The sequence below is a fragment of the Zalophus californianus genome, chromosome 14, assembly GCF_009762305.2.
Source record: "Zalophus californianus isolate mZalCal1 chromosome 14, mZalCal1.pri.v2, whole genome shotgun sequence".
Taxonomy (NCBI): domain Eukaryota; kingdom Metazoa; phylum Chordata; class Mammalia; order Carnivora; family Otariidae; genus Zalophus; species Zalophus californianus.
Window position 1 is genome coordinate 22996259 of NC_045608.1, and position 12651 is coordinate 23008909.

The window sequence follows — 12651 nt, forward strand, 5'->3', positions numbered from 1 at the left end:
TGACATGATACAGTCCAGCTGGACCCGGGGCTGCGATCTGCCCATTGGATCTGTCATGTGGCATCTGGTCGGCCTGTCATAGGAAAGGGGCAACCGTCTCACCAGCCAGAGGGGTCCCAGTGTGACAGGTCCCAGGCTCCCCTCGAGGCACGGGCCTCGAGGGGAGGCTGCTTCATGACAGAACTTGCTCGCGGAGCCAAAAGCTTAGGAGTTCAGGCCATTGCCTGATTCTGTCCTTCTGGAGAGAACTGTCAGCAAAAATCCAGACAGAGGCAGCTCTCAAACTTTTCCTGGCCCTGGGACCCCAGCATTCCACTGGAAATGTGCCTGTTGGAAACGGGTGATTTGTGCAGAGAAGTTTCTGGCAGGGTGATTAACAGAGAGAAGTGGAAACTGCCCCAAATGCCGAGTGGCCAGAAAACTCCCCTTAGTTTTCTTCTCTCCCCTTTGAACAAGATTCACCAATTTCAGAGTGCCCTTGGTCCCCACCCAGCATGATCTCAGCTGACCCTCACAATTACCCATGCCCGTGAGGCAAGAGAGGTGAGAGAATGATCATCCCCATCTCCTAGAAGAAATTGCGGCCCAGAGAGGCCAAGGAACTTACCCTAGGTCACACAGCTTGTTGAAATCTAAGAGCCTAGACCCTAGGCTCCTGACCGTCAGTCCAGTGCTCGTCTCACCACCCTTTATGAACAGAATAACAATAAAAACGAAGGGATCTTGAGGCCTGCAAATGTGCACGTGAAAGAACATAGAGTAAGCAGGCTAGACCACAGGATGGGAGATGGGGGCTGGAGCCTGCGTGTAAGCTCTGCATGTAAAATCCTAAATGGACAGGCATGGTTGGCCCTCATCCCACTGAAGGGCCCCCTTTCAGCCTGGCTCTTTTGTGAAAACCACTTTAAGAAAAGGAAAACCATAATTACCCCCTTGGGATGGCAGAGCACTTAAGGGATCCGTCAGAGTGCTGAGGGTGGGCTCGTGCAGCCAGAAAAAGCATATTTAGTGTCATAATTTCATAGTTGGGAAACTAAAATTAAGTGCCTGTTGTTCTTGTAATTCAGACCACAGCGAGTAAAGCTCGATGATATAACCTCCCTGGCTGGGAGAGCGCCATGGAAGCCCAGCGAATTCTTAGGCAGGGCAAACCTCCCCCACTCCCAGGGGAGGTGGGGTTTGCTGAAATCCCAGGGTCTGAGATTAGGGGGAGGGTTGGGGGTTTAAATAGGTTGAGAAACTCTGGACAAAATGACCTTTAAGGCTCTCCGAGGTCTGCCAGCTACGTAAAATTCTCTTGGTGATTATCGATTGTTGGGAGAGAATTTCCAGTGTGAAGTCAGAATTTGATTCTCATTTTAAGACACACATACCACCCCAACCCAACCCCACCCCCCGGGGCATTGGTTACCTTGCTTCAGGCTGCAGAATTGCAACACCAGCCTCTGGCCATAGTCAAGTTCCCTTCCTCCTGCCCCAGCACAGAGATCTAGCTAGGACTGCACATCAGGCTGACCTGGGGAGCTCCTCCTGGGGACTAGTCTTCCCCCAAATGGATCTTCTAGAGCCCTGGTGCCTCCCCTGCTCCTTCTAGGCATCCCATCAACATGGTCTGGATTCCAAGGCTCCCTCCTCACCTCTCAGCTCCCTCTTCCTCCTCTCTGATGACAACTTCCTCAGAAGGGGGCCCACTCTCCTACCTTCTCTCCCTCACCTTCCATTCTTTCCACATCTCCCCATCACTTCTTGGCAAGGTGGGGCAGAGCCCCAGGGAGCCGCACTGACTTAGCCAGGTTAACCTCCCAGCTGCTGCCTGACACTGCAACCACTACCCTCTGCTTCTTCTTTTTTTTAAGATGTTATTTATTTATTTAATTGAGAGAGACAGAGAGCGAGAGGTAGTGGGGGGGGGTGCAGAGGGAGAGGGAGAAGCAGTCTCCCCGCTGAGCAGGGAGCCCGATGCGGGGCTCGATCCCAGGACCCTGGGATCATGACCTGAGCCGAAGGCAGACGCATAACCGACTGAGCCGCCCAGGTGCCCCACTACCCTCTGCTTCTGGAAAGTCTCTTTGCTCTTGGCTTCTTTCTGTTCACTTTACCTGCTCATTTCTCCATTCATTTATTAGGGCTTAGTACAACCGTGACTAGATCACTTTCCCAAAATATCTTAATATCCACATCCCACCTTGGATTGTGAACTCCATGAGGGCGGAGGGGGGGACAATCTTTCTCACACATGCCTGACGCAGTGCCTGGCACCTAGTAGATCTTGGTAAATGTGCGCTGAGTGCACGCATTTAGCCTCTCCTGCCTTGGTCCTCCCGACCAGGCTGACCGTCCATGCCCCAAGCCCTGAGGGCTGGCAGTGAATACTGGGAGCTGCTGCTCGGGACAAACGTCTGGGCCATGGCCTGGCCTGTGGTCCTAAATCTGGGACTCCCATTCTCTCTCCCACCCTTCTTCCATAGTCTCCCTGGACCCTTTGGCCCCCTCCCAGGCCTCCGTGCTCCTCAGGCTCTGCTGCCCCCATCTCAGCTGAGAGCTCTACCGCCAGCCTTTTCTCTGCTTCCCCTGGACCGGAACTGGACGTAAAAATGAAGAATCATTCAGTGGGCTTCATGGCAGACTGGACACACAGAGGAAAGGACAAATGAATCTGAAAAAAAGGTGAAATAAAACAGGGCATCTGTGGGGCGCCTGGGTGGCTCCGTCGTTAGGCCCCTGCCTTCGGCTCAGGTCAGGATCCCAGGGTCCTGGGATCGAGCCCCGCGTCGGGCCCCCTGCTCCACGGGAAGCCTGCTTCTCCCTCTCCCGCTCCCCCTGCTTGTGCTCCCTCTCTCGCTGTGTCTCTGTCAAATCAATAAATAAAATCTTTAAAACAAAGAAAAAACAACACAGGGCATCTGAGATCTGTGGGACGATACCCCACTGGTGCAACACATACAAGTGGGGTCCCATCAACCGGGTCTGATGAACTGGGATTTCCCATCCTCCTGTCCTATAGCTATTGGGCTTATATTTTCCCCTTTCTTTGTTAAGAACAGTAGTGACAAGGATGCGGATGTGGGGGGAAAAAGGAATGGCATGTGGTGTAGGGGCTCAGAGCGTGGGCTTTAGGAGACAATCCTGGGACTGAAGCCCTCCTTGGTCATGTGGTATATGTGTGACCTTAAACAGGTCACCTACCCTCTCTGACCTTGGTTTTCTCATCTGTACCTACCTGGTCAGAGTTAGACAAGATAACCCAAGAACCCAGCAGAAACTCTGGCCATGGTAAGTACTCGGTAAGCGCTTTTATTCTCATTACAAATATCACGGTCTTACTGTCATTTTCGTTTTTGCACATTTCTTTCCAGACTTGGTCTGTACGCAAATTTTTCAAAAATATTTTCACAATCATGGAGCATTACCATCCAATTTATTCTCTTAAAAAACTACAAGAACAACAAACCGATTCTTCAATATTTCATTTCTCACATTGCTACCAAGTGTTCATTGACATCATTTTAAAGAAGGGGGCTCCACAACCACCCCCTGCATTTTTGGTGGGTTGACTTTTGTTTGTGGTTTTGTTGGTCTCCCTCCCTGTATTATTTAGCCCAAGCTCCCGGTGTGCCAGGGACAGGCAGTTTCCTGCCAATCGCTACTTTTCCAGAGTGCACCTGGAGCTAAGAAAGGACCTGCATCCAGGCTCTGCTGCTAACTTGCCTCCCTGGGCTCCCGGGTTCCTTTTTATCCAGGACAGGCTCTGCTCTGCCCTCCCTACCTCACAGAGGCACAGTTAGCACTCTTCAGACAGACCCGTCTGCCATCATTGCCACTCGTGAGCTAGAAACAATGACACTCAAAGTCCTAAGTCCTCTTGGAGGCACTGGGTCCTAAAAGCTTCCCGGGAAATGCCTGTGAGAGTCGTGTTCTCTAATAGGGTGCAGAGAAGGCACTTAGAAATTCCTGCTTAGGAGCAGTGGTGGGGTGGTAGGGCCCAGTGATCAAGTGAGCAGGGTTCAGGGCTCCCACCCCACTTCACTTGCAACATTTCTGCCATTGCCCATCTTAAACCTTGGGGCCTCCTTGGAGGATTTAATCGGCACCAGGTGGAAACCATTCACCTGGCCCAATGTACCCACTCTGCAGATGGGAAAACTGAGGCCCTGAGAGGTGAAGGTTAAGCACTGCTCTGGATGACTCCTGAGTGAGGTGTTTGCAAACATCCCTGAAGGGGTGCCCTCAAGATCTGAAATGAGGAAGAACATAGTTCCTCAAGGGAGATCAAGTTTGACCTGGCAGTACATTCTGGAAAGTTTGAAAAATCGCTTGTCTTCTCCAATCCTTTTAAACTGGAATGCCAAGGTGAGGCCTGAACACTGCTCCCAGTGGTCAGGAGGTACGTATGACAGAATGAAGGTGAGAGGGGCTGTGTGAACAGTAACAGGTAAGGTAGGTAAAGGCCAGAGCTCCCCTAACTCACCTCACCTTGCTCCAGGGCCAAGAGCTGGGTCTGAGGAGCTCAGGGAGAGAGAAAAGAAATGACCCTCGCCTGGCCGGTTCCTGGCAAATGCCTCGAGGAGGAAACAGAGTCTTCCTGCTGCCTGTCAGAGTGGCTGACCCCGAGCCTGATCTCAGCTAATTCAGCAGCTCGAGGAGAAGACACCACTCTCCTATCTGCTCTGCATCTCAAAGGTACCAAGAGAACTGGCGTGACTCAGAGGAATTGCTATTGATTTTCACTTGTGTGGCTGACCTAACAAAACGAATTTGTCAAGGGCCTGTCTGCCTCGCTGCTCCAGACACTCATCCTAACCACATGCAAATAAATTACACAAGCATCTAGGGTGATTTGTCAAGGTCCAGCTGGGCAGGGGCCCTGGCTCCCGCGGATGGCCTCCAGGCCAGGCTTGGGCAGGATCAGGCCAGCAAATACCCTACAGTCGATCCTCTGTTGATCAGCAACATTCTCGGGGGCCCAGGAATCAGGCTGCCTGGCAGCTGCTGCCACACCGTGAACCAACCAGCCATGCCCAGAAAGGGGTTTTGAGGAACTAGGCCCAAGACCTTCAACGGGGCTTGGCAGGGACATCCTCACTGGTGTCTTCTGGTCTCCGACTCCTTGACTCTGGAGGATCTGATGGAGCGTACACACAAACCAGGAGGCACCGAGCTCTGGTACTGGCTCTGCTACGGGACAAGTGTCTTCAGGTCAGCTAGGAGATGGCAATGACACCACCGTCTAGGATGCTATAAAGGCCAGGGTCAGACTGAGGGTCAAATCCTTGTTCTCCCACTTCCTGCCTGGTGCCTGGGCAGGCACCTCCAGCTCTCAGTGACTCACCTACACCACAGGGCCCAAAATACTCCCTACCTCCTAGGGTGGAGGTTGGAGGGACTGAACGAAAACACGGAAAGGACCGGAGGGCCTCACAACCTCATCTCTTCCTTCTACAAGCAGGGACTAGAGGTTCAGAGGAGGGAGTAATGTGCTCAGGGCCACACAGCAAAGCAGGGCAACATCTGGAGGGGTTAGAACGAGAGGCAAACACGCAAGGCTGATGAGCACAGCAGGTGATCATCCTGCTCTCTCGCTCTCCCGATGGTGGCTGTCACTGAAGAATGGGGTACAGGGGGAGCAGGCCAGGGGCACATCATGGATCATTGCTTGAAAGGGTCAAAAACTTTATTTGCAGGCCTTTTCTGTTTTTGTTTTGGAATTTACAGGTTTCCTGCCGTCCAGGAAGGAAACCACCAAGAGAAGTGGTGTCTTGCTGCATGAGGTTTGTGGGGCTTGCCTTGGGGCTCCGTCCCCCATCCCTTTTGCCTGATCGCTGGCCCCAGGGGTTCCTCCACTGTGGGTTAAGGCACTGTGTGTTCGCAAGAAGGCGCTCACGGCTGGCTGGTGGACGACGAGGCGGCCTTCTCAGGGGCTGCGAAGCTGAGGCTGTTGAGGGGTGGAGTCGAACTTGGGGCCCTGGCAGGAGGCCAAGTGGGGAGGAGACCCAAGGCTATGGTAACTCAGCCTGGCAGTTCTGGTGCCGCTGCCTCCCGGCTGGCCCTGACAAGGTGGCCTCAGGATGGAATCATGCCTTTGCTTCTTTTGCGGTCAGCCATGGTTCTCCGGTTGTGGTTGGCTCGCGTTGCCTTGTTGGCTTCCTTCTTCCTGCGTTCCTGGGCTGTCTCACGGCTCTGCCCATGGCCCCGGGGGCTGCCGGCCACTGCTGTCGAGCTGTCATGCCGGTACCTGAGGGAGGAACAAGCCACCCCAGGGGATGGGAAGAGCACTGCCTTTCTCAGAGGTCCTGGGGAGAGGACACATGGCTCGGGCCCAGGACACCCCTGTCCCCACTTCCGGTGGGAGAAGAAATGGAGCCCAGCAAGGGCAGGGCTCTGGGGGCTCTGGCCGGTCCTGTGTCTGGTGAACTCTCTTCTCTGAGCCCTGCCTCCAGATGGGTCCGTGACCTAGCTGCGGGAAGAACCAGCTGTGGGCTGACCACAGCCCACAAGGAGAGGAGAGCCTGGGGACAGGAATGGGCCTATTTCTTCCTCTGTAAAATGAGGATGATGATAAAGTGGCTACTTCATAGCGCTGTCGTGAGGATTAAATTACATGTAACGCATGTAATTCACTTGGGGTTTATGTGTGGCTTCCTACGTGGTTGGCTGAGCCTTCCCCAGATGGGTCCCCTCCCACCAGACACAGCTCTTTAAAATGCTCACCCCTTCCTGGTGAGGAAGGCCATCCGCCTGGCTTCTGCCTTCTCCCGCAGCACTGCAGGGTCCTGCACAAAATGGTCGGGCTGTGGAGGGGAGGGGAGGAAAAAAAAAAATCTAGAGTCACGAGCAGGCCCATTTGCCCAAGCTGTGGTGAGGCTGCGCCTGACTGAGTCTTGTTGATGCCTCCAGGCCAGGAGTGGGGGAAAGCCACAGTGTGGCAGGGTGATGCCTTAGAATGGAGCCGCCCTTGCTTGGGTCCAAGGTTTCCATTAGAAGCCTCTCTTCTCCTTTAGAAGCAGCTAAAGGGACTAAGGCTTCCTGCACAGGCATGGTGGGGCAGGTGGACCATGGTTGGAGCACTGGTGACAAATGGGGGACAGGTCAGAATGGCCACCATGAGAGGCCACACAGGGCCTTGAAGGCCAAGAGAGCTGCCCTGGGAGCTGCCTCGTCCACACTCTAGTGCCACCACCGATGTGCTCTGGGAGTAGCCACTCTTGAAGACCGTTTTTTGGCCAATAAGCAAAGGAGACTGGACTAGCAGTGGGGAGAACTGTGCCTTAAGGATCACACACAGGCTTTAGTGGCCTGCACTGTTTAAAAAAACACAAAACAAGTGTAACCGGTAACTTTTCTGAAATTTGAAAACTGGAAGATGTTATAGAAAAATCTGGGCTGATCCCTTGCCTGGGTAGAAGAGAAAGCCCTGGAAGCTCTGGGCCTACGTTTCTGCTGAGAAGCCCCTCAGGCAGGGTGTATGTGTGCTTCTACCCCACTAGCCATGGTCTCCATCAGTCTCTGCTACCCCTCTACATCGGGAGCCTGGCCTGGACACACTCCACTTGTGACCTTGGTGGGAGGGCACGAGGGGCTCCAGGAGTCGCAGGATGCCACTCCATTCAACCTGAGCAACAGCGCCCTTATCCGTTTTATATGTTGAGGTTCTAGTTGAGGTTTCATTTGAAGAAAAAGTTCAGCTGCCAAAAAAATAGAATTTTCAAACCCACCAGCCCAGATGACCTCCAAGGGCCCTTGGGCTCTAACATCTCCGTGAGTTGCAGAATTGCCGTCCTGGAACGCCTGAGTAGCTCAGTGGCAACTGCTTAAGTTTTTTCCTTTGGCTCAGGTCATGGGTCCCGGGATCGAGTCCCGCATCGGGCTCCTTGCTCAGCAGGGAGCTCTGCCTGCCACTCCTCCTGCTTGTGCTTGCTCTTTCTCTGTCTTGCTCTCTCACTCTCTCTGACAAATCAAATAAATAAAATCTTAAAAAAAAAAAGAAAAGAAAAAAAGAATTGCCATCCTGAGCATGGTGGCCGAGAGCTGCCCTTCGCTCAGTCCCCAGGCTCCTGGGCCTAATGGACCCAGCAGCTCAAAGGCTTGGCCTCTAATCCGTCCCCTAAGCCCTCACTGGCTAGTGGAGGTGAGTTCTAAGCTAGCAACTCTCCAAGCAGGCACCCTAGGCTCAAAGGAACCCCTCTTTTCCCGGGCAGGGAGGCTAGGGCTGCCTCAGAGCTAACTGCAGGAAAGCAGGGGTGCGGTGGTCCCAATGCGCCCTTCCGAACTGCACCCTCCCCTTCGTGTGCCACCTGCCGAGGAGGTACCTTGGGAGGCTCTTCCTCAGCCTCGTCTTCCTCCTCTTCCTCATCCTCTTCCCGCCCTTCCCTGGGCACTTTGGTTCTCAGCACCTGAGGGGTGGTGAAGGGCCTAAGGGTTTAGAGAAAAAGTGAGATCAGAGACTGGATTAAATCCGGAGAGGGAGCCTCAGGGAGGAGGGGACTGGGCTGGGAGAGGAGGGGGGCATCAAGATGGGGATGGGCTCAGGGAGCTGGAACAAACCGAAGTGCTTTTCAAGCCAGCTGTGCATGCAGCCCCCAGACTCTCCAAGGGTACCAGAGTCCGGTGCAGGGGCTTAGCGGAGGCTGAGCTGGCTGGGGGAGCTCTGCCTTCAGCTGCACTGGGAAATCTCTCTAAGATGCCACGGCGGAGAGTTCTCTCCAGTCAAGGAGAACAATCTAAAAGGACTGCATGAAACCAAATAAATGCTGCCCCACTCAGGATGGGTTGGACCAACTGGCCGAGGGGGTGGCTGAGGGTAGAGGGAGCACTGGACTAGGAGTCAAAAGGGCTCAGTTTGGGCCCCGGCTCTACCACTGACTTGTTCACGTGATCAGGGCCTCGGCCTCCCCATCTGTATAAACAAGAGGCTTTGGGAGCCCCGCTGTGCCCCACCCCCGCCCCCCAGGACTCCACCCACTTAGGGCCCTGCAGCCTCACCTGCGGCTGATAAGCTCGTCGTCCGAGTCGGCATCGTTGGCGCCCACCTGGTTGCCATCGTATGTGTCATCATACTCATCCTCATAGTCATCACCTCGGTAGGACAGGCCCTCGCCAGGCTGCAGGGGCACCTGCAACAGCAGGAGTGTGGGGCCGAGGGGCCCGGGGCTGGCCGGTCCTCCCCCGCCCCCCCGCACCCCGGCGGCCTGGGGCCCCTACCTCCTCCACCACCATGCTGTACCGCTCGTAGCGCGGCCGCTGCGCCCCCACCTCCCGCTTGTCGTTCAGCAGGCTCCGTGTGTCCTCCTCCTTCCTGGCGGCGGGCGGGCGGGGACAGCAGAGAGAGGGGAAACCATCAGGCTCTGAAGGCCGTGAGCACGAGCGTCCAAGGCGCCATGAGCTCGGGCTGGCGCAAACTGCCCCGGGGAGAGGGGGCAGGGGTGTGGGCAGGTGCCCGTGTGCCTGGGTCCAGCCGCTCTCCAGAGAGCTGCCGCCATGGAAAACGTGCCCACCTTTCCGCCGGGAAATTCCGCTCAGAGGCGCCCACCCTAGGGAAACGCTGGCCAGGTGCATAGAGAAGTCTGATGCGGAATTTTCTTTTCAACGTTGTTTGCGACAGTGAAAAATGGAAAACAGCTAGTGTCCCATCGTGGGTGAACTGGCCAAATGATGTGCCACATCTATATTACAGAACGCTGGGCATCCTGTTACCAAGAATGACATTCATATATTTGTGCTGATGCAGAAAGAATTCTAGGATACTCCTGAGGAAAAAAGCGAGCTACAGAAAAATGTGTACAGTGATTCCAACTGTATAAAATGCAGAAAGCAAACCAAACTATCTGTTCCTATGAGCACAGCGATTATAATTTACATATGTCAATGCACAGACAGAGCTAGTAAGTCCCCCCCCCCCAAATGACAATGGTCACTCCTCAGTAGGGCCTGGGATTATTTGAACCTTTTAAAAAAAACAAAAATTTATGGGTGCCTGGGTGGCGCAGTCAGTTAAGCCTCTGACTCTTGGTTTCAGTTCAGGTCATGATCTCAGGGTCCTGGCATCGAGCCCCTCATCGGGCTCCATGCTCAGCATGAAGTCTGCTTGAGATTCTCTCTCTCCCTCTCCCTCTGCCCCTCCCTCTCATGCTGTCTCTTTCTCTCTCTAAATTAAATAAAATCTTGGGGCGCCTGGGTGGCTCAGTTGGTTAAGTGACTGCCTTCGGCTCAGGTCATGATCCTGGAGTCCCGGGATCGAGTCCCGCATCGGGCTCCCTGCTCAGCGGGGAGTCTGCTTCTCCCTCTGACCCTCTTCCTTCTCGTGCTATCTCCCATTCTCTCTCTCTCTCAAATAAATAAATAAATAAAACCTTAAAAAAAATAAATAAAATCTTTAAAAAATAAAAAACAATAATTTAAGAAAGAGCAAGGCCACATGTGGCCCTCTTACTGAGCTCAGGGGACAGGGGGCTGAGGGGTGAGCAGGAGTAGCTGCCTTCTTTTTCCCACCCCTGTTTCATCACGGTGGCTTTCTATCTGTTCTATAGTTCAATCGTCCATGTCAGATTGCACTGGAAGAAAAAAGTCCAAAAGTTCAACTCCTGTTATATATCACAGGTGAGGAAATTCGGGTGCGGTGGAAGGAAGGAGAGGGACGTGCTTGGGATCAGTGAACTGTAGCACAACTTCAGTGGGGACTCAGGCCTCTTGACTGTGGCTTTGCAAACCTGGAGAAAAACTTGGCTTGTCAGACACATAGACAGGCCTGTGGAATGTAGTTTCTGGCCCTGCAGGGGAAAATCAATATGAGATGCCAGGCAAGAAAATCCAGCTTAGCTGTGAAATCAGTTTTCTGGAATGTATCAAGGGTAGGGGGGAAAAAAAGGAGGAAGTAGAAAGAAGAAGGAAGAAGGAAGAAGGAAGAAGGAAGAAGAAGAAGAAAAGGAGAAGAAAAAGAGATACAAAGTCATACATAGCTTCCATAAAAATCTTCTATTAACTGGTTTTGATGCAGGGAGGGAAAGGGGCCTGAGTCTCTCAGGCTGTCTGCCTGGGAGGCTGGGGCAGGTCAGGATTTGGCTTCCTTCAACAGTTTGTACTAAGGGCCTACTATGTGCCAGGCAGGGCTGTGGGAGAGATTCAAAAAAGAGTAAGATCTGGATCTGGCCTCGTGGAACTGCCAGTCTTGAGAGAGTCATGGGCAAATGGCAGCTAACGTGAAATGTGCTAAATGGAGGTAAGCATGCCCTGGGAACACAGAGAAAGGAAACATGACCTCTGGATTAGGGGGTCTAGTGGTGGGGGAGAGGAAATGGAGCCTCTGTGGGGGGGGCTGGGGGGCACTGGATCTAGACCACAGAAAATTCTTGGTCCACAGGAAAATTTTATGTCATGCCAGGAAAGGGGGCCAGTGACTGCGGCCCCAACCCTTACCTGGTTCTCTTCCCCAGGCTGGGGGCTAAAGAGGAAAGAGGTGGGGAGCAAGGGAAAGGGGACTGAGCCCGTCCAGGTGTTTGGGGCCACTAGAAGGAGCACAGCCCCTCTTTCCACACACATTTCCAGAGAGCATACTAGGTGCTAGGATCTGTGCTGAGTCAGGCGTCCAAGGATGAATAAGAGGTGTCACTGTCCTTTCTGCCACACCCCACAGCTCCTGGTCCATCTGGTCCCCGGTTTTCATGCATAAGGTCCTGCTGTGGACCTCTGGTTATGTCGCTTCCCTGGCAGGGCTGGAGAAGCCTTGCCAACTTTACCTACCCAGGGTCCTGGAGAGGACACAGGCAGGGACATTGGAACCTGGTGCCCTGGGCATCCCATCCAGGGAGGTGCAGCTTTGGGCCCATGACCCCATTCAGAACCAAGAAGGAAAAGAAAAGTCAGGGGCAAAGCCAGCCAGGAGAAGATCCATGTGAGGGCCAGAAGTCCAGTCAAGTCTGGAAACACAGGCAACAGGGGTTTTGGAGACTTTGGAGCAGGTTGCTTCCTCGGGCCTCCTACAAGATGAAGGGAGCCAGGGAACATGTGGGTTCCCCTGAAGCCCAGCCCACTTTTTCCCCCTCCTCACTTCTTCTGGGCCTATCCTTCAAAGCCCAACTCAAACTGGCCCCTTGAGGGGGTGATTCCCATCTCTGAACTCCTAAAGGACCTGAGGAGGCAAAAAAACCCCTCCTTTTCGAGGTGAGGAAACGGAGGTCCCAAGAGCTAGAGCGCCTTTCCCAAGGTCATCCAGCTTCTACCAGCCGAGCTAGGGCCAGAACACAGGTCCACTGACTCCGGTCTGCTCAGGTACTTCCTGAGCTGTGCGATCCATCACAAGCAAGCCTCTTATCCTTGCCAAGTCTTAATTCTGCATCCCAGGGATGAAATAAGATGATGACTAAAAGTGAACCTGGCACCTGCTGAGCTCAACAAAGTGAATCCTGTCTCTTTTTTCTGCCGGACTTGTCAGAGCCTTTAATGTGCTAATGCGCTCTGTGTCTCTCCAAGAAGCCAAGTGCACAGATATTTTTTTTTGGCCATAGACACTTTTCTGAGGGAGAGCACTCATAATCTACCAGGGCGCCTCTGTTCAGTCCAAAGGAGTTATGGGACCCCACCTTATACACACTGCCTCCTTTCCTTGGCTAGCAATTACCTGCAGCACATGTGCCTGGCATCTACCCAACAGCCACCGTC

The 12651-nt window shown here is 53.6% G+C and overlaps 1 protein-coding gene across 5 annotated transcripts in view; it reads right to left on the reverse strand.

The window, feature by feature from the left end:
- Positions 1 to 3278: 3278 nt before the first annotated feature.
- The window catches only part of ASCC2 (activating signal cointegrator 1 complex subunit 2), a 41045-nt gene continuing 31672 nt past the window's right edge, over positions 3279 to 12651 (reverse strand). For all 5 annotated transcript variants that reach the window (XM_027576675.2, XM_027576673.2, XM_027576672.2 and 2 more), the window contains 5 exons: positions 9199 to 9292; positions 8980 to 9110; positions 8307 to 8409; positions 6709 to 6788; positions 3279 to 6232 (listed from right to left, as the gene is read on the reverse strand). In XM_027576675.2, the coding sequence (XP_027432476.1) occupies positions 6061 to 6232; positions 6709 to 6788; positions 8307 to 8409; positions 8980 to 9110; positions 9199 to 9292 (580 nt within the window). In that variant the 3' untranslated portion in view covers positions 3279 to 6060. The remainder of the gene's footprint in view (positions 6233 to 6708; positions 6789 to 8306; positions 8410 to 8979; positions 9111 to 9198; positions 9293 to 12651) is intronic.